The sequence below is a fragment of the Liolophura sinensis genome, chromosome 1, assembly GCF_032854445.1.
Source record: "Liolophura sinensis isolate JHLJ2023 chromosome 1, CUHK_Ljap_v2, whole genome shotgun sequence".
Taxonomy (NCBI): Eukaryota; Metazoa; Mollusca; class Polyplacophora; order Chitonida; family Chitonidae; genus Liolophura; species Liolophura sinensis.
Window position 1 is genome coordinate 8,015,833 of NC_088295.1, and position 27,340 is coordinate 8,043,172.

Below are 27,340 nucleotides of genomic sequence, written 5' to 3' on the forward strand. Positions count from 1 at the left end.
CTAAATATATATATATATATATATATATATATATATATATATATATATATATATATGCATGTGTGTGTCATAGTGATCACAATTCTACACACATACATGTATATAGGACAGCTTTAGTCTGGACTAAGTAAACTTGATTCTCACAGCACAGGCCAAGTAAGAACTGAGCACATGTTCATGATTATTATAATATATTGCATTGATCCACAAGAACTAAAGTCCTCATTAAAAACTACCAACATACACTGTAGCCATACTGAACAATGACAGCATTGTGACCTGGCATTCCATACATGATAATCACAACCAAAGAAGGGGACTGAGGCATGGACTGGGTTTGCACTGCTGCCATGTTTTATTGATCAGTTGAGTATGAAGAAGTCTTCTTACCCATACTGTGCTGTGTGAGTCTGATCATGAACAAAGGAGTCTGCATGGCCCACAGCACCCTGGTTCCTGCTCCACAGGGGGCACCTGTGAGCGTGCCAAGCTGATAAAGACCAGTTCCAACGTAGTTTGACTTACAGAGTAATCCTCAATATGGTACCTAGACTTAGCCCGTTCCATCGTGCCGAAGATCTCGGCCCAGGTCATCGTGGTGGTGTGCACGTGGTAGTGTACCATACCTTCGTGATGGTCCTTGAGAACGCTTCCAGGGAATGTCTGCTGGATGAAGCCCATGATAGGGCCCACATCTGGCTCTTTGCCTCCTACAGGGTAAGCCAGTTTCACAATCAGCGTGTAGCCCTCGCCAAACTTGGCCTTCAGGTGTTGTGGACTGCCCAAGCACTTAAACTGGCCATTCACCATGATGGCCAGACGTGTACACAACGCTTCACACTCTTCCATGCTGGTGGCAATATAAGATTAACATTATTTAATTTGAATTTAGAAACATCACATATCAATAATAATATACCATGTAATTTATGACTGGTCAAGTTATATTGAGAGGCACAAACTGTTCTCTACACGTTGTATGCTGTACTCCTGTTATAAGTGTTCACAAAAGACGCTGTCATCTAATGAGAACAAAGCAAGAAAAATAAGTGAGTTTTGCCAACTTTATTACATTGTGCTGCTAGCTGCAGTGTATCTAAAATTACCTTTTATGTTTTGACAGAACCACAGGTAAATGTTTTAAACTTGGATTTTATAACGAGAGCTTTCTTAACCATACTGAGCGCGAGTGAGTGCTTGGGGTTTAACGTCGTACTCAACAATTTTTCAGTCATATGACGACGAAGGAATCCTTAGGATGCATGCACGTGTAATGTGCCTCCTTGTTGCAGGACCGATTTCCACCGCTCTTTAATTAGTGCTGCTTCACTGAGACGACTTACCGAAGGCAAGTAAGCCGCTCCGCCCGAGCCATTATACTGATACGGGTCAACCAGTCGTTGCACTATCCCCTTCATGCTGAACGCCAAGCGAGGAAGTTACAACTTCCTCTTTTAAAGTCTTAGGTGTGACTCGATCAAGGATTGATCCTGGATCTACCGGTCCCGAAGCGGACGCTCTACCAACCGTGCTATCCGGGCCGGTCTTAACCATACTGATCAAGTTTGTAGAGAGTAATGTAGGATTGAGTTGCAACGCCAAAAATCCTAATGTTAACCCACCTGTGTGAGGTGAGAATGAGCGTGCGGCCACTGTCCCTCACTCGGGTCAGCGTGTTCCACAGGAGGCGGCGTGCCACCGGGTCCATGCCAGTTGTTGGTTCATCCAGGAACACAATCGGAGGATCTCCCACCAACGCTATGGCTGTAGATAGCTTCCTCTTGTTTCCTCCACTGTGAAATGGACAACAGACAGACATAAATTACTGAAATTTAGACAGATGTTCTGAAATAATCTAATGAGCAGGTTTATTCTGTAAACTATACTTTGTTTGCCTGGTCCCTTGTTTGCTTGCACATTAACTTATCTGAGCCGTTGCATTTACAATGTAGAGGATTCCATGGGTAGCTGACTTCCACTAGTCCAGCAATGCAGCCAAGCCATTCAATACTGCACAATGACCCCTTAAGCCTTTCACCAATGCAACTACTGTGAGTTTAAGTCTAGCGGCTTGTATTTGGGAAGGTCTACCAGCAACCTGTGGATGGTTGTACATGTAGGTTCCCCCCACCCAAACTTCCTCAGACTTCATGACCAGCCAACCATCGTCATTAGCCAGAATAAAAAAGAAAGAGTTCACCACTAACCAACCTTTTTATTTCTGATAGGGTAAAGTTAAGCCTAACAAAGTATTTTTACAAGATTGCTTCACAGCAACATGTGTGTGTAATGTCTTTTTGGTATTGACTGCCTGAAGCATAGAGTCAAGTGCACTCTCAACTTTTTCACATGGTGACTAGTCTTCTGGAACATATGTAGTAATTCACAAACATATCAGTTAGCACTAGTTCTGTAAAAGTGACTTCCATGTACGGCTGAGTAGGCCAATAGATCTGTTTTACACTGACCTGTAATGTTGGGCCAGCTTGTCTGCATGCTCCTCCAGTAACAATGATCGGATCAGTGCATCTACCACAGCTGGGATCTGCTTCTCTACCACCCCACGTAGACGTGCAAACATGGTAAGTGTCTCTCGTCCAGTCAACTGATCAATCAGTGCATCAAACTGTGGGCAATACCCAATCTTCTGTTGAACCTGTACAAAGTACATGTGAGAATGTTTCATCAGAAATATTCACACACAATTCACATCATTACTGATCCATCACTGTATCACACTTAACACAATGCCCAAGCTTCTGCTGAACCTGTACAAAGCACATGTGAGAATGTTTCATCAGAAATATTCACACACAATTCACATCATTACTGATCCATCATTGTATCACACTCAACACAATGCCCAAGCTTCTGCTGAACCTGTACAAAGCACATGTGAGAATGTTTCATCAGAAATATTCACACACAATTCACATCATTACTGATCCATCACTGTATCACACTCAGCACAATGCCCAAGCTTCTGCTGAACCTGTACAAAGCACATGTGAGAATGTTTCATCAGAAATATTCACATACAATTCACATCATTACTGATCCATCACTGTATCACACTCAGCACAATGCCCAAGCTTCTGCTGAACCTGTACAAAGCACATATGAGAATGTTTCATCAGAAATATTCACATACAATTCACATCATTACTGATCCATCACTGTATCACACTCAGCACAATGCCCAAGCTTCTGCTGAACCTGTACAAAGCACATATGCGAATGTTTCATCAGAAATATTCACATACAATTCACATCATTACTGATCCATCACTGTATCCCACTCAGCACAATGCCCAAGCTTCTGCTGAACCTGTACAAAGCACATATGGGAATTTTTCATCAGAAATATTCACACACAATTCACATCATTACTGATCCATCACTGTATCACACTCAGCACAATGCCCAAGCTTCTGCTGAACCTGTACAAAGCACATGTGAGAATGTTTCATCAGAAATATTCACACACAATTCACATCATCACTGATCCATCACTGTATCACACTCAGCACAATGCCCAAGCTTCTGTTGAACCTGTACAAAGCACATGTGAGAATGTTTCATCAGAAATATTCACACACAATTCACATCATTACTGATCCATCAGTTTATCACACTCAACACAATGCCCAAGCTTCTGTTGAACCTGTACAAAGCACATGTGAGAATGTTTCATCAGAAATATTCACACACAATTCACATCATTACTGATCCATCAGTTTATCACACTCAACACAATGCCCAAGCTTCTGTTGAACCAGTACAAAGTACAAACATATTATTATTATCTGTACAGTTCCTCAGATAAAAGTAGGATTTCTTAATATTAAAAACAAAAAGTTTTGATTTTACATGTAAGAGCATTACACAGGAAGTATTCATACCAGATCCATGTTATTACTAAAATAATGTTGTAAAGATATTACTACCTGTATTTAAAAGAAAGTACATATTTTTCCTAAATGTTAAACTTACAGTTTTGATGTTTGTCTGCACATTGCTGCCATCTACATGGACATTGCCATACGTAATTGTTTCATCTCCAGTTATCATCTTAAAGGTGGTGGTTTTGCCTGCCCCATTGATGCCCAGCAAGCCAAAGCACTCTCCCTGAGGCACCCCCAATGTAATCTGGTCGACAGCCAGGTGGGAACCGGAGCTGTACATTTTAGTGAGATCCTTCAGAATAAGGGAGTCTGTCCAGGGAGCGTTAGCTATTCGGGCTCTCTCCCTAGCCACGTCCTCATCCTCCTGTATCACTTCCCCCATCTCCCCCTCCCCAGTCTGCCTCACTAGGGTCAACCGTGGCCTCAGTTTGTACCACAGAGTAAGCAGGACCTCTGAATCTATAATCAGCACCAGGGTGAAAAACAAAACCCCCTGTGCAAAGAGGAACACCAACTCTCTTCCTATTCCATCCGCCTCCCATGCCAGGTAGTTCTCCTGGTAGTGGAAGCAGAATTCTGTGCAGTGATCTGTGAACAAAGTCCATAAAACACTGTTAAAAAGCATAGAAAAGTGGTAATCACACACACTAGAAAAAGCTAAATTTTTATTTATGATGCAAAAACTTTGATTTATTTATATATTTGATTGGTGTTATAATGTACTCAAGAATATTTTATTTCTACAACCCTGGCAAGCATTATGGTGAGAGAAAACCGGCTCAGGGAAACCTGTGACCATCCACAGCAGACCTTCCTACATACATGTACATGTACCAAGGGGCAGGAAGCCAACGTGAGCTCGGCTAAAAACTACGCCATGGAGGCCCCGCCAATACCTTGATATGTACATTTAGGAATATATACTTAAAACCAGCTCAACTACAACTACCGACACTGAACTGTAAATGTCAAAGTAAGGTGTGAAGTACAAATAATTCCTCCTCACTCTGAAAACATCTCCCAACCTGCTCACAAAACCTATCAAATTCAAATTGATACAGTGAATTACCTTTGCAGCATGGAGTGGCCACAAAAGCACAGATGAGTTTGAGCTTATCTGGAGGTATGCTGCCACATATGGAGAGGCCCTGATAATTGGTGTAGTAATCAATGAGGCTTTGTCCCAGACAGAAGTTGGGCAAGATGGCAAGGAACACCCACTTAAGAGCAGTAGACAAGTACTCCAGTTGTAACTGGGGGATACTCAAGATACCAACAGCAAGAGTGGTGGCAACACCTGGGAATGACAAATAACACACATGCCGGATGAAAATCACAAATGCAAAAGATTTCACAAGGAATACAAATCAATTTAAATGATCCACAGGAAAATATACTGAGCTTGGCCAAACCTTGTGTTTCTCTCTTCTCATTTTTCAGGCTAACACTACTTGTGTATTATGTTAAACTGATCAGTGCAACTACACATTTAAGTTCAACCTGCTTAAACACCACTGTTCAACAACGTCAATGGTATATTTATTATCTGTATACTCAAATCATTAAGTGCAACAAGCCCTAAGCAATCATGCTTCCTCATCCATGAAATTGGAAGTGATGTCTTTTGCCTTAGACTATGGGACCTACCTGAGAGGATGTTAAACATGCTGAGCCATACAAGGCCTGAAGAGGGCACTGTGAAGATGAAGGACAGGAGGTACATGAAAGGCAGCATAGCCCAGCCATACAAAAAAAACAGTAGTAACATGTGCAACCAACGCCCATCATTCACAAGCGCCTTCATATCAAAGGCTGCAAATGCTGCAATGATCAGCAGGGAGGGAATCAGGAAATTTATCATGTCCCAGCAAAAGGTAGATATCCAAAAGTTTATCGAATGAACTCCGCTAACAAACTGAATATGCTTGGCCTTGGTGGCCCTTTCTTTCACCAGGAAAAGAACAAAGCTGCTGGCAAGGAAAGACATTCCAAACATCAGGTTAAAAGAAATAGTAAAGCCAGTAGTTTCCTTGGTCAGTTCGTCCTGAGCTTTGTCATTCAACGTTCTTGGCAGAGGATGGTTTATGGTAGTCATGGAGTAGGACGTATTGGTGAAATACTTGAGAGAAGCATTGGCTAACACAGCCAGGGTCATTCCTGGGGTATGGTAAGCCTGGTTGTTGAAGAAGGCAGTGGCTTTAACCAGAGAGTCACTGGTATTTTCTATAGCTGCAGCCACCATGAAGTGACGATTGTAACTGGCAAGGGCCTTCACACCGCGAGCAAACAGATAGTTCATCATATCTGGGTCTGTTCTGTAGCCTGTCTGATTGTTCAGGAAGAGCACCTTGGAGGAACAGTTTTTCAGCTGATGCCTGTAAAAATCTGCTAACTGTTTACTGTCATTGTCTGCAAAACGGCCCAAGGAGTAGACAATGGTGTTTTCTGAAAACCTGTCGGGGGTAAGATCGAGAGCTGGGGAATCCTGGGGACCTGGGAATGTCTTGATCACAATAAGAGCCATGATTGTGAAGAAAAGTGGAACAAACAGCTGGGACAAAGTCACCAATTTGTTCCTCCATGTGTGAAGAACTCTCTTGATAAACATGGCAGAAAACTGCTGCAAGTACAGGTAAATGCCAGAGTTTCTGGTCATCTCCACACGGAACTCTGAAAACAGAACATACGTATGATAAACAATGAGGCTATACTGATAATACAACTACTCATGTCAACCAAAAATACTCGGTATTGAAAAGGTAAAGAATCATGTTAATGAACTTCTCATTCATGTGTCTCTTCAGATGTCTATAAAACTAAAGGTAGAGTCATATTTAATGATAATGTTATACACTTTATAGCTCAAAAATCATATTATTGAAATTCTCTTTCAGCTATCTAAACTATCAGTACACATAGCTTAGTCACTTTTGTCATTAACTATGTTAATTCACACATAGTAGAAAAGAAAAAAAAAAACGAATGGGCCCTTAAATTGCATGTAAACATATAAAATCAGTGTTGTAACTGCTGAAACAAGAATAAGCCTTAGCAGAATAACTCAAGCATATTTCCTGCAGAAGGTTCTTTCATCACTGTGAGAATAATGTACATGGATGTACAGGCAGAAAATGGGCAACTCACCAACACCTGTGTAAGCATCTATACGAGAGACCTGATGGGACTGTGAAGATTCCAGGCTCTCGTAACCTGCACTACCTGGCACATACTGCTTCGTGTCAAGTGTTTCTCCAACTCTGTAACAGAAGCGAATAAATCAATGACTATGGGATAATGTCACTTCATTAATATGACACTCAAAACATGACATCAAAGACATTTATTTGTGTTACAATCTAACAGCTCAATGTATAGTACACAACAGACATTAACAACATGCTTGTTTCATTACTTTAGCACTTATATTGTCAGCCCTCCCTGACATGGGCAATTCCAAACTGCAAATATTTTCACTGAATTAAGTGAAGCCTGGTCTGGTTGAGACATGATCAGGCTTTTGTGGAGAGCTTTGTCATCCGCATACCTGAGAAAGACTTCCTCCATGGTTGTCACTGAGGCACCGTAGCTAGATATTCCCAGCTCTTCTTTGCGGCTTTCCACCTGCGAGAAGAGAGCCTCAAACTGATTCGAGCTCTCCTCAGGCAGAATGTAGGACAGTTCCATGCCAACACAGCTCTCCAGACTGGCCTGGGGTACACAACTCTGTACCAGCTCTGTCATCTGCTTTACATCACAGTTTTGTTTCTTCACCATCACCATGTGGTAGCCAGCACCTGCAACACAAAACCAAGGGTGACTATAATGGTGAATACAGCACCTCAACACACAAGGTACAACTTGCTGTGTTGACAGCTGTGTTGGCATGGAACTGTCATGCTAAATCAATGTCAAAATTAACATCTGCACAACAATCTCCATGCTTACACAAAGGACTGCCATAAGGTATGACATTTTCATTACTATACTTTAAACTCACAGCAGTTCAAAAAACTCAAAGAACTTGATCCAAACTGCTACAAAATAACATCTGAAAGACAGAACTGAACACATATACTGGTTTCTATACCATATTTTTTCTTCAGAAAGATGGATGTTCCACAGCACTGTACAACTCCATTGGCCATGATGGCAATCCTGTCTCCAAGAACATCAGCTTCATCCATGAAGTGAGTTGTCAACAACATGGTGCGTCCTGCTCGGAACTTCTGCAAGACTCCCCAAATGTGACGACGGGCGTTAGGGTCCATTCCTGACGATGGCTCATCCAATATGACTATCTACAATTTGAGAACACTAAAAGTCAGATCTAGATATTCAAAGATTCTGGAGGAACTTCCCACATGACTATTTACAATCTGATGATTTAAATATGACAACAAGACAATTCTAAATTCAAATCTATTTCTAAAACACTGCCAAAGTGATGTCAAGCATAAACCATTCATTTTTTTATTGCAAGACAGATATTTAAGGTTTCTACTGCGGATGAATGCTTATTAAGTGGTGGTTTGTATTCTTTTCTGATAACATATCAACTACAAGTAGAGAACATCAATACCTTTGAATCTCCAATCAAGGCAATTCCCACAGACAGCTTTCTTTTCATTCCTCCAGACAAGGTTTTAGATCGTGCATGCCTCTTGCTCTCCAGGCCAATGGCTTCCAGTATACGACTGATTTCATCTGATAGTTTCCATTTGGGATAACCTTTCAACTGCAATTAAGACATTTACTACTTGCTGTCATTTACAAAGATAAAGTTTACTTACCCACAGAAAATTTATGTGATGGTAAGTATATGAATATTTCCTTATGACCTATCATTCATTTAAATATATCAATGTTTTTTAATACGTGCATAAAAATGAACATATTTTCAGACACACATTGCACATTAAAAAATATTCTCACAATTTAAATTAATCTTCAGAAACATTTGGGTTTGTCTGAATTATTCATGGAAAATAAATTATCTTTTAGTTATTTGAAAATATTCTGATTTTCTTCACACAGAAAGGCAGATGTACCCTAATTCATCAATCTTTTCACCTTGTAAACATGTGAAAAAGTTCAAGAATTATAGTATGACATCATTACCTGTCCAAAATATTCAATTATAACTGCATCAGGCATGTTAACAGTTTTACCATTTAGCACTGTGTGGGCCTGCAGATAAGGTTAGTATACATCCCTGGTTTGTCATGGGCAATAAATAACTGAAAATTCAGAATATTATATTACCAATCCAAAGAAAGTCAGATGTTCATTAACTGTCAAGTCATCAAACAGTACGTCGTGTTGTGGGCACAGTCCCAGGCTACTTCGTACTCCAGCGATATCTTTGCGTAGGTTGTAACCGTTAACCACTGCAGTACCACTGGTTGGTGGAATAAACCCTGACATACAAGAAAACGGTGGTACAGAATGACAGGACAATACAATTTTATCATTGTTGCAATTCCTGTGTACATCCTAACAGAGTAATTTTGATACACTTACAGTCATAAATTTTAATAAAATCCCACTATTTTCGTAACTTTCCTTAATTTAACAATTTGTATATTTCATTACACTTTACTTTATGTAACCTAATAGTCCCACCACAGTAAGTACCCATAGTTTCAGGTACATGCATTTTAATGCCATCTTCAGACAACTTGCCATACGGATTTACATGTCATGTTTTTCTAAAACACAAAACACATATTTTCACAAAATTTGCAATACCATAGCTAACAATAATCCAGAACAGACCTGTTAGCATGGACATAGTTGTAGTTTTGCCTGCTCCATTATGACCCAACAGTACTGTGATCTGCCCTTCATACAGATTTAGGTTCATCCCATCAACAGCCACAGTGCCACCCTCAAACTCCTGAAACAGAGAAACTTAGCTGTATTTCAATACACACATTTATACTCTTCATATATTTTCTTGCTTAGGTTTTATGTGCTAGGAATATGTGTAGATGAAAAAAGCATGGAATTTAATGAAGATATAGATTTTAATATGATGCTACATCATGCAAAAATATACTGACAACACGACAGCACCTCAGGATAAATAACTCTCCTGTATTGCTTGAACTTAGCCCTGTCAATTTTAGCAGATAAATCTATTTTCAATGTTGGAGGAAAGTATGAAAGTAAAACTTGAAAACCATCTAATTTGTGAAATTGTAGACCAGAAAATTTTTCCTCTTGAAGACATATTTACATGATTGGAAAGCCTTTAAACAGAAAAAAATCACTAAAACATCATTATTGGACAAAACGAAAAGGGGGATTTTCAGTTTTATTTTTATTTCATTTTTTTGAGTGCTGAAGGGCCTTAAAACAGAAAAAAAAATGGTGTTTCTTGACCATATAACCAGCAATACACTACAGCCTGAATACAACAAAATAAAGCAACATTATTTTACAGAGTGGCATTAACATGTGATGGCCTTTATGTAGGAGGAGTGGTACATATGCCATAAGCACCCTAGAGGAGGTGTTACCCACATACATATCATCACCCCAAAATAATGTAATTTCTGATGACTACTGATTATACATGTATAACCTCACTTTTCTCAAATTCTGTATCTGGATGCCAGCTCTAAGGCCCAGTGGATCCTTTTCAAAGAACTCCTGACTATGGTGGGGGTTCTGTAACAAAGGTTCTTCTTCCTCCACCAGTAGTTCCTCAGGCAAGCTTCCACACCAGTAGGTTTTCTGCACATGAAAAGCATTCTATGACTGCCCTTAAACATACATGTGCAGAACAAAAAATATCTCTGAACAAAGGATAATAGCATAGTCTGAACCAGAAAGATGGAAATATACCAATTCTGAAAACTCGCCATGTAATAAACAATATTTTGTCCTCCCACACTGTTTTCTCCATAACAACCCATATTATAATATTATAGTGGACATTCACCAAACTAAACATATAGCTGAAATATGCTTAATTTGGCTCTGTTGAAGTGTTAATGGTTTGTTCACAGCAAACAGTGGTTAATACAGGCAGTGCATGAAATTATAGGTCTGTGTGAATATTATTATAAGTTATCGACTTTGAGAGGGGCATACAGGAATCTAAATCCTTGGTGTTCATATACTGTTTATCAAATAGACAGCCTGCCTTATGTATATATATATATATATAGCTGAGCTGATGTTGACTGCAGACAGTGCTGACAGCGATATGACACACCATGGAATGCAGCGTCACAAAGAAAAATGACATCAGCTAAACTTGACTTGCTTACTGTAAATTATTTAAACCCACTGATGTGATTCACATAACCCGAGTGGGCGTGGCCTGCAGCTGTGAAAAGTGTGTGTCAACATTTTAACCCGTCCAATCAGCCCAGGGGAATCAAATATCACAGATGATGTAGGGACAATGGAAAATGCCTCACCAGAAATGGGAAGTACCACGGCTGAGGAATACCAAACTCTCCTGGGAATACAGCTTCCACATACCAGGTGATGAGCAGGTAGAACACTGTGTCCACCAACAACACCAGTATCACATGTAACACAGCAAAGTCATCATCCACAGACACACCTTGGGCTATGTTACTCCACTGTACTCCCTCACCTGGGGATGGACAAGGTCAGAAGTAACATACAGAACACATAACACCCATACCACAGCACCACATACATTAGTCATATATATATACATCTTTGCCATTATATCCACTGAAAAGAGGTGGAGCTTTTAGTGGTAATTTTAACCATATGGAAACCTGATCACCACTTTTGATTCTTCTATCTTCTTGAACCTCTTTACATAGCAGGTTTAGCTTGTTACTATTACAATCCACATGTTATGATGCACAAATATACAAACTGCTTTTATTTAGGCTGGGTTAGTTTATTCAACATCCTTCAAAGATATCTCTTACCAATGATGTAGTCATTTTAAAATGAATAATAATAATTTAATGAGAAAATCACCACCTTAAAAGTCACAAATTTACCTGTTCCTTCAAACATGCCAATAACCTGGGCTCCCATGGCCATGCCCACATTGGAAATGAGGCTGACCGCAATCTTGAGGCCCCAGGACATAGTGTCATAGCGAGGCTGAATGAAGAAGTATGGGACATACGAGACGAAGAATAGAACACCGGCGGCCGCTGCAGCTGAATTAGCTGAAACATTCACACAGCGTGTACTAAGCAGAAAGTTAACACATTCATATACAGAATGTACATTGTGCAGAAAGGCATAGTACTTGAACATTTACCAGAAGACTACTGTGGTTTATACAGTATGGTTCATTTACTTAACAACATTTTCCCACACACATACACGCCTTGTGTGTAAAACACTGAGAAGAACATGACAGAATCACTGTCTCAGTATAACACAAAATTATACTTTGTGTGCATTCAATCCTATTACTTATTTGTACACTCCAAGTAGCTTTGCATTATTTAACTACAATGTCAATCAAGGTTGCCACTACGCACAATCATGTATTATGTATGTTTGCAGGATAGGTCCATGGCAATTTAGTTACACAGACATGTTGAGATCAAGAAACATGTTGAAGTGGAGCTATCAATTATATTGATGTAGAGTTATAAAGATGGCAGCAAGGTATTGCCACCAGCACACATGCATAAATAAGCACAACACCATGCAAGTGTTCATGGCAAAATATTTCTATTTCCCAAAAATTTAAACCGTAGAACCTTGGGCAACAAATAAAGCTAATGCGAATGACTATTTTTCAGTCACTGCAACACCTGGTCCATAAAAGTTTTCAAAAGAAATGAACACTGGATAAAAACGTATATGCTTACCTCTGGAGAAGAAAACACTGACAGCAAAAGCAAATGCTACAGTAGCCACAGCATAGACCATGAGGAAGATGAAGACAACAAAGCTATCTGTTTTCCCGATCACACTGCCTTTGCTGGTGAGGGGCACACACAGGAATAGTGTCATGATAAACACAGTAATCAGCAAGAACAGAAAATACTTCACAAACCATGCCAACCAGTGCAGCCAGTTGTTCAAACCCATCATTTTCATTGACTCCTAGATAAAAACAAAGAACATTAACACTAGTCAGTTTACTAAAACATGTACTTCTCTTATATGTACTTTATTCCTTTACAGTTTTTTTTTCAGCGGATTTGCATTCTAGATCTAGATTTTTTACTAATTAGCTATTCTGATTATATGAGCTAATAAATTTAATGACTAGTTAAATCCAATGTGAAATAAATAAAACAAGACAGATAATGATGCAAAGACAGAAAATTCATTTGTTTTAGAGTACATTTTTCTCCATTTGATTTAACTGTTAATGCGTCCTGAGAGCACAAGTAGATCGTGTACATAATAGACTGTTGTAAAAAAATTTTTATTAACTATCCTTTGGTTTCACTGATAGGTCATTCACCGATTTGCTGTCTGATCATACAGTCAAACATTTTAAACCTTCTGGACAAGTTTATGCACATATTTTAGCGGATTTCCAGTCCAGCATTTTAAATCTTCTAGACCAGTTTAGCCATACATTTTAGTGGATTTCCAGTAGGCAAAACATGAAAACCACAAGATCAATACCTTCAACTTTCTTTCTCTTTCATGGACCAAGTCCTTCACGATGTTGAGGGCACACAACACAAAGCTTAGCATGAGTATCAGAGGAAACTGTTGTTGTATGACCAGAACAAAGGGATCATCATTAAATGGTGGGTATGGGTGTCGTTTCAGCCTTATATCAATGTTACTTCTATTATCTTTCTTTGTACCACTGGCATCAGCAATATACTCAGTCACAGCCTTGTTTATGGCATGCTGTAAGGACAGAAATCCTTCTCGATAGTACCCTGTAAAATACATCACAAAATTCATCCATAAGAATAACATATAGCACCACCTTAAGTAACTTACCAGTGGATCTGAATGTCTATGTACGTGCATACATATTAAATTTGCTGTTTAACTTTTTCTCTATGTGCATCAAAATTTTTCCAAATACTCAACCAGTTATATTAAAACTTTATACTCTGACTGCAAACTGACTGGATCATACTACTAGTTTAGCTGAGTTTTCAACGCATCTATGACATACAAACAATCCTGGTGCTTTTCCAGTTCAGACCTTGCTCTACGGGTGAGGTCAGTGCTTCATCACACTTGAGTAAGAGACAACATCTAGTGAAACTACACGAACTTGGAGACAATAAATGACTCATGCACATACCTGGTAAGCCACCAAATATTGTTTTGTTTTCACGGGGCCCTACTCGCTGAAACATTGGAAACATAAACTGTGTAAACCAGTTTGTGTCACTTTTGAATGGATTCAGAGAAAACTTAGGCGTGGTGGCATTCTTTGGTGATGAACTCAACCTGAGCTTGTAGGAAATTTTCTCTGGAAATATTGTCCCATTCTGAAAAAAGTCACTGAGAAAAACTACTCCAGCCAGAAACTGTGGGAAGTTGTGGGCAGTGGCATTGTTCGTCATGATGAAGCCCACCATGCTGTCTTCAGAGTTGAAACCATTATCTGCAACAGACAAAAGTACAGTCTTCACTGTGCAAACAGGAGAAAAGCTATTCAGCCATGCTGTATTTCACCTGAAGCTTGGCAGTTCTGCTTGATGCATGTACTGATTGATTCATTCATCTTATGGTGCGACTTGAGAGTTTTTGTGAAGTTTGATTAATTTCCTGTCAGAAAAACTTAGGTGGACTTAAAAGTACCCTTTTTAAGGCAAATGTGTGCTTCTGAAAGTGCATTTATACAGGCCAAACTTAATATGTAGGTGAAATAAAGTAAACAGGGAGAAAAGCTGATGAACAATGTTCAGCAACGTGAAACAACACGATTTCATTTACTAGATACTTGTACTTTTTTTTATAACACTATTTCATCTGGGTAAGAAGCATGAGTACCATCTTACTGTTTTTATGATCATCTTACTTGTGACATTGACTCTCAGTGTTTTCCCCACAGAATCCATAACTGTTCTCACAGCCCTGTTGTTTGGAGTAAAAGCCACACGAGGAACTACAGTGAATTTTGCACGTAGATCTGAAGGGAGGGTATCCACATCAAATGCAGACCAGTTTTGGCCATATGGCTTAGGATTAGCTATGACTCGCTGACGAACAAGTATGAGTAAGACGGCAAACAGTGTGGGAAGAAGTATTTCCAACACTGTCAAAATAATCTTGCGCTTCTGCAGCAAGTAATTCTTCCAAAGAAGCAACAGGAACTGTCTCCCTTTTGCCATGGTGCTGTCTTTCAGTTGTTAGTACTCGGTGGCTTCAAACATGGGTGTTAATTGTTAAGGCCATATCTGTAAAACAAAGTGTAAAATCATGAAAAATACAAACCAGTAATAACCAGTATCACACATAAATTAACACCACATACACCAAACTCTCCTACAGCAATTCCAATAAATTTTATTCAAAGGCTTACACTATAAATGATTTCAGCTAAATAAGAGACATATGAGGCATTTTTGAACTGCAAGTATTTTTATATAAATTTATAGGTGGAGACCACACAATCAACCACTTAAAACCATGTACCATGAATACCAATTAAGGCCTCCACTACTTCAAACTACTGGTAATTCCTGAAAATGACACAGTAATGTCAATGAATCTAAGATCTGTTACCAAAAGAATTTGGTTAAACATTTTGATGACATATTATCCAAACATATTTAGCACCTTTTATGAAAGAGGGAGATCATATAAAAATTTAACAGCTGTTGTATAAGTGAAATATTCTTCAGTACGACATAAAACACCAATAAAATAAATAAATAAATTATTTAACAGATTCGTCACTTCCACCATGTAATAAATAAACCTCTACAAATTTTATCAGCTTGTTTTACCTATCACGAAAGTTCTGCAGAAGGAGGGAATAGGACAGCCCCATAACCCCTAGCCCTGCATCAATGTCTTCTACATGGGCATTTAACTCAGTCTCTGGGTTGTACATGTACATATAGGTCGTGCGGATGACTTGTCAAAACACAGATCCATATTCGATCAAAGACAAGTGTACAGGCAGGCCGTGATCGGTAATCATTTTGTGACACAATATTGCTACCTCTCCTGTTATGGCTACAGGAATCACTTGTGTCACAAAGATTTGGCGTTTTGCCATTGTCGAGGACGCTGAGTCTGTCTGGATGAACAACACAACACAACACAACACAACACCTGTGATAGTTAACTTGTGAACAGCTGAACCTACCCGACACAAAAACTAAGTGCACGCGCACTTAAAAGAGGTTTTCCTTACTCCAGGGCCTCTCTTAACCTAAACTTTTCACATGAAACTCTCACCATTTAATGCTTCCAACTTGAAAGAAAAAATAATAATCTAATACCCACGAACATAAACAAACCCACAAAAAGAATCCCTCAGACGGCACAAAGACGTTCATCACTCCGATCACCGTTGTGTTGATCACATGACTTGTCGTCTGTCAGTAAGGGGAGCTCACTCTGGTGTCTGATCCGCATTCCGCTGGCGCAATGTATATTTTGACCGGGTACATTTACACGTGGTCAAACTCAAGATGGCGGCCGCACACATCTTGTTGGGTTTCGTTGTTCTTGTATACAGCGCTGTTGCAAACGAAGAAACCTGCTATACATACGGAGATGGACATGTTTATCCTCAAGAAACTAGAAGAACTTCAGGGCATACTATTCAGTGGAGTGAGGCGATAATTTCGAAGCCTGCGCCAGATTGGAATGGTACAGCTGTCGTCAATGGAGAATTCAAAGAAATCAAACTGGCAGACTTTCTGGGGAAGTACTTGGTGTTCTTCTTCTATCCACTGGATTTTACTTTTGTTTGTCCGACAGAAATCATTGCTTTCAGTGATCGTGCAGAGGAATTCCGTGCCCTGAATGCTGAGGTTGTAGCTTGCTCAGTGGACTCTCAGTTCACTCATTTAGCCTGGATCAACACTCCACGTAAACAAGGCGGTCTAGGGCCTCTGAAGATTCCTCTTTTGTCGGATCTTACCCACGATATCTCCAAGGCGTATGGTGTTTATCTGCAAAACCTAGGGCACACACTGCGAGGATTGTTCATTATAGACGACAAGGGTGTTCTGCGTCAGATCACAATGAATGATCTACCAGTAGGACGATCAGTAGACGAAACTTTGAGGCTGGTCCAGGCCTTTCAGTACACCGACAAACATGGTGAAGTGTGCCCGGCAGGCTGGAAACCAGGCGGTGATACAATTATACCAAACCCAGCAGATAAACTCAAATATTTTAAAAAGATGAATGAGGAATAAACTGTCCAGTCGAATTGTAAATGTAACAATCCCTTCATTCATCAGTTTGTGGTTCAGTTTTATCTTGTCATTCCATTATAAAATCTTTAGGCACAATGCAGTCATAAAAAAAACTACATGTCTATCTTATTTCTAGCTTTTCAGTTTCCTCACTTTCCAGATGTTTATATTTTAAGTAAATTTTGTTACATGAATGTAATGTTTTATTTAATGAATTTTGTTGTAAATGCAGGAACAATCTGTTGTTGAAGCATGTCTGCTGATATGTGTATGTGTGAGTTTGTACTTATAAACATTCTGTACTTAGTTACCATAGCCAACTTATGCTTAACAGGGCCATGGTGCTTCTCAGAACAAAGTAAAACAAACAAGGGGATTTTTAAAGTTGATGGTTTTGCTTTTGTTGGTGGTGGTCCACTTTGTTTGTGAAAAGCACTTTCTTTGATTCTGAAACATGGCTCAGAAGATAGAGAGCATGTAAGTTCCGTAGTGACAGATGGCATGTTTGAAAGAAATTGCCCCCCGATAAATATTTTAGTAATTTATAGCAGAGGACAATGTCTAGTTTTGAACCTCAGGCAAAGATAGTGTATTCGTTGGATTTGTTGGATATTTAATTTTCAGCTATCCAGATAGAATTGATATTTCAGTAGAGCTTATGTAAAGTTCTTTAAGGTTCACTGATGGAGTGACAGACATGGGCCTTTTTCCCAGTGTTGCAGCTTGTGGTGGCCATTTTGTGTTAGCCCTCAGGGAGGGCCATCACATGATCTCCAACTTTCGGACTGTCTATCAGAATGAAATGTTGATATAAGGCTGAATAAGCTAATTTCATCATTTTTTGCCAATTTCTGCCAAAAAAGTGCACTTTTGGAGCAGACTAATTTGGCATGTTCTGGGTGTAGAACTAAATTAACCCTTCATGCACAGAGTTGGAGTTCTATAACCTGTTCCCATGACAAATTAACTCATACCATCTACACGTAAAAATCATATCATCATAATGCTGTTTAGCGATTTAATTGTAAATTGTAGTTGGCAATGTACTGATTAGAGATAAGCTTTTTAAATACATGCTTGTATTACTGTCCAATGTCCACTGAAGGCCTCTGACAGCTATTTCTGATGCAAATGATTTCATAAAGATGTCTGTTGCCTGCTACTATTTTTTAAATTTAATATTCATTAATAAGTTCTTGTGAAAAGTATGTTAGTGCTTAGTCATTTTTAGATTCTAAGAACAAGCAATGCATATGTCCATTCTCCTTGTTAATGGAAACTGTTCAGAGTAAATTGTACTTTAAAAACCTTGCTATGCAATAAATTGGAAAATAGGACTTTTTAATTACAGCTTAATGTCAAGAAAATTAAAAATTGCTCATGATAAATGTGGTTTATGGGAAAATTGTTTTGGTTGTTTGTGTAAATGAGTAGGACATTTTTAAGTGTCATTGCGCTTGTTTAGTGTGCTGAATTGCCCAGGTTTGTCTACTTGCTGTATTAGGATATACATAATTACAAATAGTGGTGTCTGTTTTGAAAGTCATCTTACAAAAAAAGGTTAGAACATTTTCAATCACCATTACTATCACTTTTACTAAAGTTAGTAACTCTTGTAAAAGAAGAATTTTTTAGTCTGGTATGGATACGTTTCAATTAAAGGATCATTACTAAATGACCGATTTATTTATTTATTTGCTTGGTGGTTTTACGCCGTACTCAAGAATATTTCACTTATTCAAGGGCGGCCAGAATTGTGGTGGAAGGAAACCGGGCTGAGCCCTGGAGAAACCCACAACCATCCGCAGGTTACCTAAATGACTGAAATACTACTGATGAGTCACAAGTTAGACCTGGTGATATATTGTGAGTGCAGAATCTATAGCTGTTATATGTTGCAACTGCTTGAAGAATGGTACTTGCTGCTGCCTCACTTGGTGCTCAGAACTGAGATGTTAGAGCAAGGAAACAGGACTGGTTAGCTTGGTGTCTGTATAATGTGACTGGATGGGATGTCATGCCTACTGTCTGGATACTTCAGTGGCGGTAGCGTAGACTTCCCCTCATGGCTTGTCATAGGGCTGAAAAACTGCTATGTTAGTACCATGAAGAAACCCCAAGCACACATAGTCACTTGTAACTGAACAGCCTTCGCTGTAAAGTAGGAGTTTTTGAATGTATTTGAATGCATTATAAAACACCAATGAAACAAACATATATCATCCCTACTATGGTAGGTTGTTCTTTTCAAACAAAAGGATCTCAATGTCACATCAGCAGTGTTGCTTCAATGGAGCATCACTTTGGCTGTTCTAGGAGAAGTGCTGCTTCACTAGGATACCAGACTTTGACACCCCACATGTACTTGGAGTCTTCGGACACCAGACTGACCACGATTTGGTATGTCCCCTCATACTGAGCGCTAAGCCTGGCAAACTACTGACATAAATAAACTCATACTCAGGCACGACCTCACCTGGCTTGAACCCAGGCCTTTCAATTTATCACTCCTCGAATGTCTTCTCCAGTGAACAAGAGATAACTGAAATCGATTGTAAAGGTCATCCATTGTGAGCTGTCTAAATGAAAGTCTGCAGGAAAATCCAGTCTTGATAAAGCAATAAACACAACACAGAACTTCACAAGTGTTCGCTCAAGTTTTACACATTTTCATGTGCACATACACAGTACAGCTGAGAAATTGTTTTCCACAGAATAGCAAGGTTTAGAAATTCCAACTGATAAAATAAACAATTAGACATAACAGGATTAAAAACAAAAGTACATGTAAGTAATAAAATCACATTATGACAACACTTCTATATACTGAAACAATTCAGCCATACCATAATCTTGAGGTATTAACATGCATGTATAATGTCACACTAAAGGGACCATCAAATTGTGCACACACTTCACAGATCCATGCTCTGTTTAATACTAACAACTTGACATTGGACTGACCACACACATCTGACTGTCGGCATGTGCATGATTAATGCTGGTCCTTCCTATGAGGCAATGAATCCTAATTACAGATGACAAGCCAGTGTACGTCTAATAACATGTTTTAGTCACCAGTTTCCCAGGGTCTACTGATATCCATTGTTCTACACACTCTCATCTATAATTCTACCATAACTTCATATATGTTCATTCATATTTCTATAATAGTAAACGTGATTGAGTTCAACATGGTTAGATGGTCCGGAATCATCATGAAATACCGATTAGGTAGACCAATTGTGGAAGGGTTGTCATATGGAACTCAACGTGATTGGTCACTCAGGTTGGCCTGGAAACAATTGCATTTCAACATAATCCTAGAATGCAACAGACAGTCTTGTGTAAAAGCATGTAAAAGTATGAAAATTGGTTCACTTCGTACACAGTTGTCTCCCTTAGTACACACTGTAGATAAACAGTTTACATCACCTCTACATTTCATATCATACTACCTCATGACAATTGAGTTTTCTTCATTGAAACATTTAAAACTCATTTTTAATTTTACCAAAGACTTCATCTGATGAGTAATCTTTGATGTGTCATACAATATAAATTTAGCATTTAATGACCCTTAATTACTTCAGAATGGTGTATGCTACAGCTGTACTTAGCATTGGCACTGGAAATTATCACATTTGCAAATAAGTTATAAAAAATAGCTCATGATCACTGACTCCTGCTACGGTTACATTTCATATCACACAGATCATTCATGGCCCTTGTGCATGGGCAGGATAGCTTATGTACCCAGCAACTTACGTTTCAGAGGTCTGGCCCATGCCATTGTCACGGGTACCTTCAGCTGATTGAGAATTTATGTTCGAAAATTATGTAAACACGTATGTCTTACTTCTTGAAAATTGTAACAGTTTTCTTAAGTAAAGAACATTTGTTCTAAAAGCATATTTTTTCCGATGTATTTAGCTCTGCGTTGGATTCACAGGATTCAAAGCAAACATACAGCTCTTCACCACAGAGGTTGGAATGGTAATACCTGAAGCACACAGCAATGGCAGCACCTTCATACCCACGTGTAGTACAGCATGCTGTACTCACACCTAAAAGCAACCAGCAGATACATGTGTCATTGATACCAACAAGGACTATCACTCTCTGTGAGAAGAACAGAGTCTTTTAGACGTGGGTTCTTTAGAGGTGCCCTCCTCCATTTCTGTGAAATTACGCTTCCGTGCCCCGACAGTTTCACGACATCTATCTGCTGACTCTAAAGGACTTGGTTGTAGAAGCCAGCCAACATTATTGTAGAGGAATGTCCGTAGCCCTGGAGGCAGAATCAAAGCCTCTAAGACGTCCTTGTGGTGAGGAACAAGCTTTCGCAACACCTGGCAGCACATGAACTGGAGAGAAGTCTTAAACGATCGGCAGCGGATCACCTTCATACCTGAGCGGGCCGCTGTGGAGCACACCATGGGGAATATAGACTTCCCTTGTAATCCGACGTAAGCAACACCTGAACACACAAAAACACATCCTCTTGTAATGAAACTGTTATGAAAAATCTTTTAAAAAGCACTGATCACTGAGAAAAAGGATTTACAAAATGTAATGTTTCTTTTAATCTTTGTTTAATTTATGGCATGGCCTTACATGTATAAAAAAGTTTCTCAACATCCTTCTTAAGGTGTAAACATGGTTTCATTTTAGAGGGAGAACAATGGAGGTGGTTGGGGGGAACATGTCTGCTTCCATGCATGCAAGCAAATGACTCCCACCTGATGTCATGTTCAGAAATTCTTGAGTGTTACTGGGAAATATGCATTGATGAAATAGCAAATACATTACGGAAAATGACCTAAAATTTTGTTAATAAGTGCACGGCTCATCTTGCCAGATCCTGACAGTTCTACTGATCTTGACGTGTTTTCAGGATTACTGGGATAAGAAAGGTTGAACGATATGGGAAAATTCTAAGTTTCAAAATATGATTTTTATGATATTTGTTTGCCCCTAAAATAATAAATCTCAAAATTTTAGGTTCTTGTAAAAATGCTCTGTAAAGAAATGTATTTGTACCAAACCTCCTGCTGCTATGCTTTGTTAGTTTTTTCTTTCTTAAAATCTGGGGATTTTGGGGACTACCACTTGAGAACCCTGTGAACCGTATTAACCTGTACAAAATACTGAAATAATTCTACATCCATGTAACACTTTCCCTTGTTGAACAAATTCTGTTGTGAGCACCAATATTAAACTTCATTTTATACTTTTACATAAGTAATTACACACAATAAATATTTTACTAATAATTTCATAAAAATTCATTGAGGGAATTTACCAAGAGGTTTCCTGTTCTTAAAGAACGACAGGGCCCCATGCCACATGTCCAGATGAACTCCAATAATTGTGCCCTGGCCAAACTTTGAGGAATAGGATTTCTTCAGTGACTTGTGCTGTAGGAAGCCATTATATGAAAGCCCCCAGCTTTCGCTGTCCTTGCCCAGCAGACTGCAGAACATGTGACGATACTTGTCTAGGTCCACCTCAGCTGTTCCCACTCCTACCATCTGTGTGCAAGCAAGAATGCAGGATTTAACAAGGGTTATATTCATTGTGCCTGTTGTGTATCTTCAAGTATTTTAAAACTGGAAAAGCATGTCAACAACAGCACTGTTTAAATTTTGTACCAGATTTAAGCTGTATGTTCCTAAAACTTTCAAAAACTTTGTTCCATTTTATGAATTCAGCTGTGTCCAGTGAAAATTACTTTTTAAATGCTGTACCTATTTATATTTATTTATTTATCTGATTTGTGTTTTATGCTGTACTCAAGAATTGTATCTATTTATAAGATGTTATGACATTTCCTATGCTAACACCTGAAGTCTTTACTTCATGAAGGCAAAATGTTTATAATTCATTACAATGTATTAGTCATTGGATCAGACTATCATAAGTAAAAAGTGAAAAGTATTGTGTTAAAGGAAAAGACAGCTCCTGGCTAAAACATATTTAAATGGAAAGCAGGATACTCAAGCTTTCTAGAAAATATCATACTATATTATTTAATGATATTTCACTGAATAACATGTAAAAGAAAATAACAATACTGCACAAGTGGCTGGTGTATGTCGAGGCAGCCATCTTGAAAATTTTTTCCAATCAAACATGTTTCTATCAGATTGTGTGGCCTAAGCCGTGACACAGCCCTTACCCATTCATTCCATGAAGTGACATATGATAACAGAGAACTACTGCATAAGACATCATTTTGAGATCGTTTACAACGATTTAGTTACGGGCAGCTGAAGCATTTTGCAAAGTGTTGTGGGGCAGGTCTGTATCCTTTACAGACCACCACAGACGTATAATCAATTGATCTACAAGCCGTGTAATATTCAACAATGGTATCACAAATTATGTCAGACAGTAGCATACCATCTCGGACCAATCCACATTCATCTCCCCAAATACATTTTTGTCATTCATTTTAGTGTTTCGTCAGCAATTTCTAAATAACAAATATCCGAGTCAGTGCAAAATTCATCAGGAATGCCGACGGTATATGGGAATGATAAGATGACAGCTCACCAGACAATACTTAAAATCAATTAAAAATCTTATGATATAATTTTTTTTCCCTGAATCCATTACAACTGAAGAATTTAAATTTTGCTCCTTCTTCTTTCTCACAATCATGGGATGTTTTTTTTTCTGTTTTTTTTTATACAGTACAGTAAAATTATTGAAAGACTATGTTGAAGCCGAGGTGCTTTCTCTGATGTCTGCAATAACTAGGTCAGGTCAACACTGCTTTCATCTTCAAAGGCACCACTACAAAATTGAAGCATGAAATCCAACGAATGCCTAGATCAGCCTTAGTGGTACTTAGATTTACTGCAGTTCCATTTGTTTCAGAACTGAGTATGAATCTAGTTTTACAACAATCCTGTTGTAATTTTGTAACCATTTAATTGGGGTCAAAATCAACAGAACAACCCCTATAGAGGCTACAACCTGAACCAGGGATACCCTGTCCATTCATGTGTAGCTATGCTATTGAAACAGGGTCGCTCTAGTTCCTTGTAAATGATATAGTAGGCCTAATGTATCAACAGTTCAAGCAGTGGAAGAAATATCCTTCCAGTATGTCCAATTTCCGAGAAAACTATATTTATCATTTTGGCCTTCATCGCCGAAGTCTTTCAACTTTTACCTGTGACCGGCTACTGCTCAGAATATTATATGGAAAATACCTTCGACGTTAGAGAGCTAGAGTAAACATTATGTCACCTTGCCCTCAATAACGGAGACATGCTGAAGCTGTATCAAGGCCAAGTTTCATTAAACTTTTACTGGGTTGAAAAAAAAAAAGGTCTAAAAAAACAGTTAATGCCGGTTTACGATACTTTGAATGGTGGTCTTTCACTCGACATAAACATTAGTCAGGTCTTTCCCTTTAACTGAAAACTTGCCATGTAGCATAAGCTGGCAGTATTAGTTTCATGACAAGTGAAAAAAAAGTTCTCTAACATTATATAAGTACAATTTCTTGGTTTATTATCACCCCAAAACATGTATGTGTCACATTTATAACCTGGCAACTGATTGGGCATACACAGAAAAATTAAAGTATAAGCTGTACATAGAAGCACATTACAGTTAAGTTGCAGGGGTTATTTTACCATGTCTGTTCCATAGACAGGTGTTGTCATTTTAACCTCCCAGTAATACTGATCTTCCTTCATCACTTTGGTCCCTCGCACACCAGCCGTTCCACAGCTGAAGTCCACATGGAATAAAACTTCCCGTAAATCCTGCTTCAGCAAGCTTGCTGATGATTTGGTTTTCTCCTCCCACACCCATTCAAATACTGTGAAATAATATTGGGTGAAAAATGTCATTTGATAAATAATGTAATATTTTAGCACTTTCACAACTGCCCTACACTTCAGTCCATACCTCATCTTTGTGAGAGATTTAACCAGCCATAAAATCTAACACAGAAAAAACAATTCCTTACGTCGGGCATAACACCAATATTATTTCTGGTTTTAAGGATGAATCGACACTAAAATGTCCAAAAATTTAATAACATAAAACTGAAAATCCACCCTTTTACTTTGATCTTGACGCTTTTTTGACTTTTAGGGGAGGGGAGTTAAGGCTTTCTAATCATGTAAAAAAGGACATATGGCTTGGGCACAGCACATTTCCTGCTAATCAGAAGACTTCTGAGTTTTCATTTCATTATCTCTAGCATTGAAAAAAGATTCAATCTGTTTGTCAAACAAATATTTATTGGTGTGTCCTTACCGAAAAAAAATTGCATGAACATGACTGGACATTTTTCATCTGACAAAAAAAGCTCTTTTTTATGGATAGAAATTTTCAATTATAAAACTGTCAATGATTTACTCTTAAACAATGTCTGTGTATTCCTTGACATTTACTGTATATGTAGATAATACTGAAAAAAAAATTAAACAAATAACCTGAATCTTCCTCCCCACATGTGCAATATAGACCAGAGTCTGCCCCATTCTGATAACATGCACAAAATGATTCCCCTTTCACAGGCTTGGAGGACAGTACAGGGAAGGGTGGGGTTGCACATCGCTCGTCTTCACTCTCCTCCACCCCGGTTTCCTCATCCACCTCGGCCTCGTCTCCAGATAGGCCTGGCGAGGACACAAAACCACTAACACTGGATGATAATGTGTGAGAGGTGAACAATTCCTCTCCAGTGTTGAACATCATGTCAGAGTCTGTTCGGTCACCATTCCCTGCTGCTGGGGATGCAAGCTCACCCCACAGAGCAACTGTACTGCTGTTTGAGCTCGAAATGCCTGATGTGTTACCGTATAGCACAGGGGCGGATACATAGTTTGATATGGACGACTGCTCTGTGGATGTTTTGTCGTCAGAATCACCTTGGTCTCTGTTCTCAATGCTAGGTGTCACTTCCCTGTCTGTTGCTGCCATTCTTCCATTCAAGTCTGTACTACCAGTACAAGAACACTTTCTTCCGCCTTCATCATGCGTGCTAGGGCCAGCTTCCTCGTCGGCTGGAGAGAGAACTATTGTTTTAGAAGACATGGTTACTGGGAAAGTTAAACATCACCGAGACTAACCGGTTTGTGTCGGAACTAAGTCAGGTTGACATAAAGTAAACTTGTGATCACCGACTTATGAGCCCAATCGCACTTACTAATACTAGGTTACAATATCAACTACCAGTTCGGCACCACCACTGACGTTGAACAATCCTTCACCCTCCACGCTGGTTACAATACGTTGAACCGTAATGCATCCGATCCACAGAGTTTCACATTATTTAAAATAGTCAGAATTGTTTCCGATACACACAGTTTCGGGTTGGTGAGAAATAAAACATGATCTGTAAGTTCGCTCCTGTGTTGGCTGTACTGTAGAGGTCAAGGATACCGTCAGCCAGATTTTTACCTTCCTCACAGAAGAGTTCCGTAATAGGCCTACATATTCAATGGCAGACGCCTTGGCCAAGTGTTTGAAGTTAAACATAGATGTGTCCAAAAAGTCTATAATCATCTGTCCGTCCGCATCACAAAATGAAAGGTCTAAAGTATCATACCATTTTACACCTCTTGGTAGAAATAGATAAAAATCAAGATCAATCCAAATAGTGGCTTTGCACTACACCTAGTGGGATTTGAACTCTTAACCGATTGCCATGATAAAGTAAAAAAAAAAAAAAAAATAACAAATAAACAAAAACGGAATAAAACACCACTTTCAAGAGATTGGACAAGTACTTTGAGTGTAGAACTATAAACCGCCAAGGTGTACATGATAGATTTCGGGATACAGAGGTCACATTCAAATCCATCTTTTGGTGTTTTGGCCATGGCTTTATGTCAAGAGGTTGGTCATGTGCATGGAGAAGGTCAATAGTTAACATCAATTTCCTATAATCTGACTGCCATCAGTTACATATCAGTATATATTGCTAGATGAAAATTTCTGAGCACAGCATAAAAGACCTGTCTAATGAATAAATAAATATAGCCATCATCTAGGTGTAGAGGGCTATTTGAAATTATTCGAAAACAAAGAATGAAAATGTAGTAGAGACAGAGCTATGACCATAAAACTGGACAGACA

At 38.8% G+C, this 27,340-nt stretch overlaps 3 protein-coding genes across 4 annotated transcripts; 1 reads left to right on the forward strand and 2 right to left on the reverse strand.

Moving 5' to 3' along the window:
- Positions 1-70: 70 nt before the first annotated feature.
- On the reverse strand, positions 71-16,376 carry LOC135477783 (phospholipid-transporting ATPase ABCA3-like). Of its 2 annotated transcripts, none has more exons than XM_064757988.1 (20): positions 16,308-16,376; positions 14,872-15,250; positions 14,149-14,454; positions 13,506-13,771; positions 12,734-12,971; positions 11,903-12,076; positions 11,336-11,517; positions 10,497-10,643; positions 9,681-9,801; positions 9,168-9,322; positions 8,485-8,640; positions 7,993-8,203; positions 7,450-7,699; positions 7,050-7,162; positions 5,553-6,575; positions 4,975-5,202; positions 3,994-4,493; positions 2,469-2,656; positions 1,623-1,793; positions 71-850 (listed from the first exon to the last, which is right to left on the reverse strand). In XM_064757988.1, exons 2-20 carry the CDS (start codon positions 15,182-15,184, stop codon positions 415-417), a joined length of 5,178 nt encoding a protein of 1,725 aa, XP_064614058.1. In that variant the 5' UTR covers positions 15,185-15,250; positions 16,308-16,376; the 3' UTR covers positions 71-414. The 2 variants fall into 2 exon arrangements, with proteins under 2 accessions (XP_064614058.1, XP_064614066.1); XM_064757996.1 differs by having other exon boundaries at positions 16,322-16,358.
- Positions 16,377-16,495: 119 nt separating this feature from the next.
- Positions 16,496-18,809, forward strand: LOC135472866 (peroxiredoxin-4-like). Its single transcript, XM_064752576.1, has one exon. The coding sequence runs from the start codon at positions 16,496-16,498 to the stop codon at positions 17,228-17,230; it is 735 nt and encodes a 244-aa protein (XP_064608646.1). The 3' UTR covers positions 17,231-18,809.
- Positions 18,810-20,015: 1,206 nt separating this feature from the next.
- Positions 20,016-26,608, reverse strand: LOC135477800 (SPRY domain-containing SOCS box protein 3-like). The gene is made up of 4 exons (XM_064758007.1): positions 25,693-26,608; positions 24,883-25,070; positions 22,536-22,764; positions 20,016-21,710 (listed from the first exon to the last, which is right to left on the reverse strand). The coding sequence occupies exons 1-4, from the start codon at positions 26,294-26,296 to the stop codon at positions 21,346-21,348; spliced, it is 1,386 nt and encodes a 461-aa protein (XP_064614077.1). The 5' UTR covers positions 26,297-26,608; the 3' UTR covers positions 20,016-21,345.
- Between the last annotated feature and the right edge of the window lie 732 nt (positions 26,609-27,340).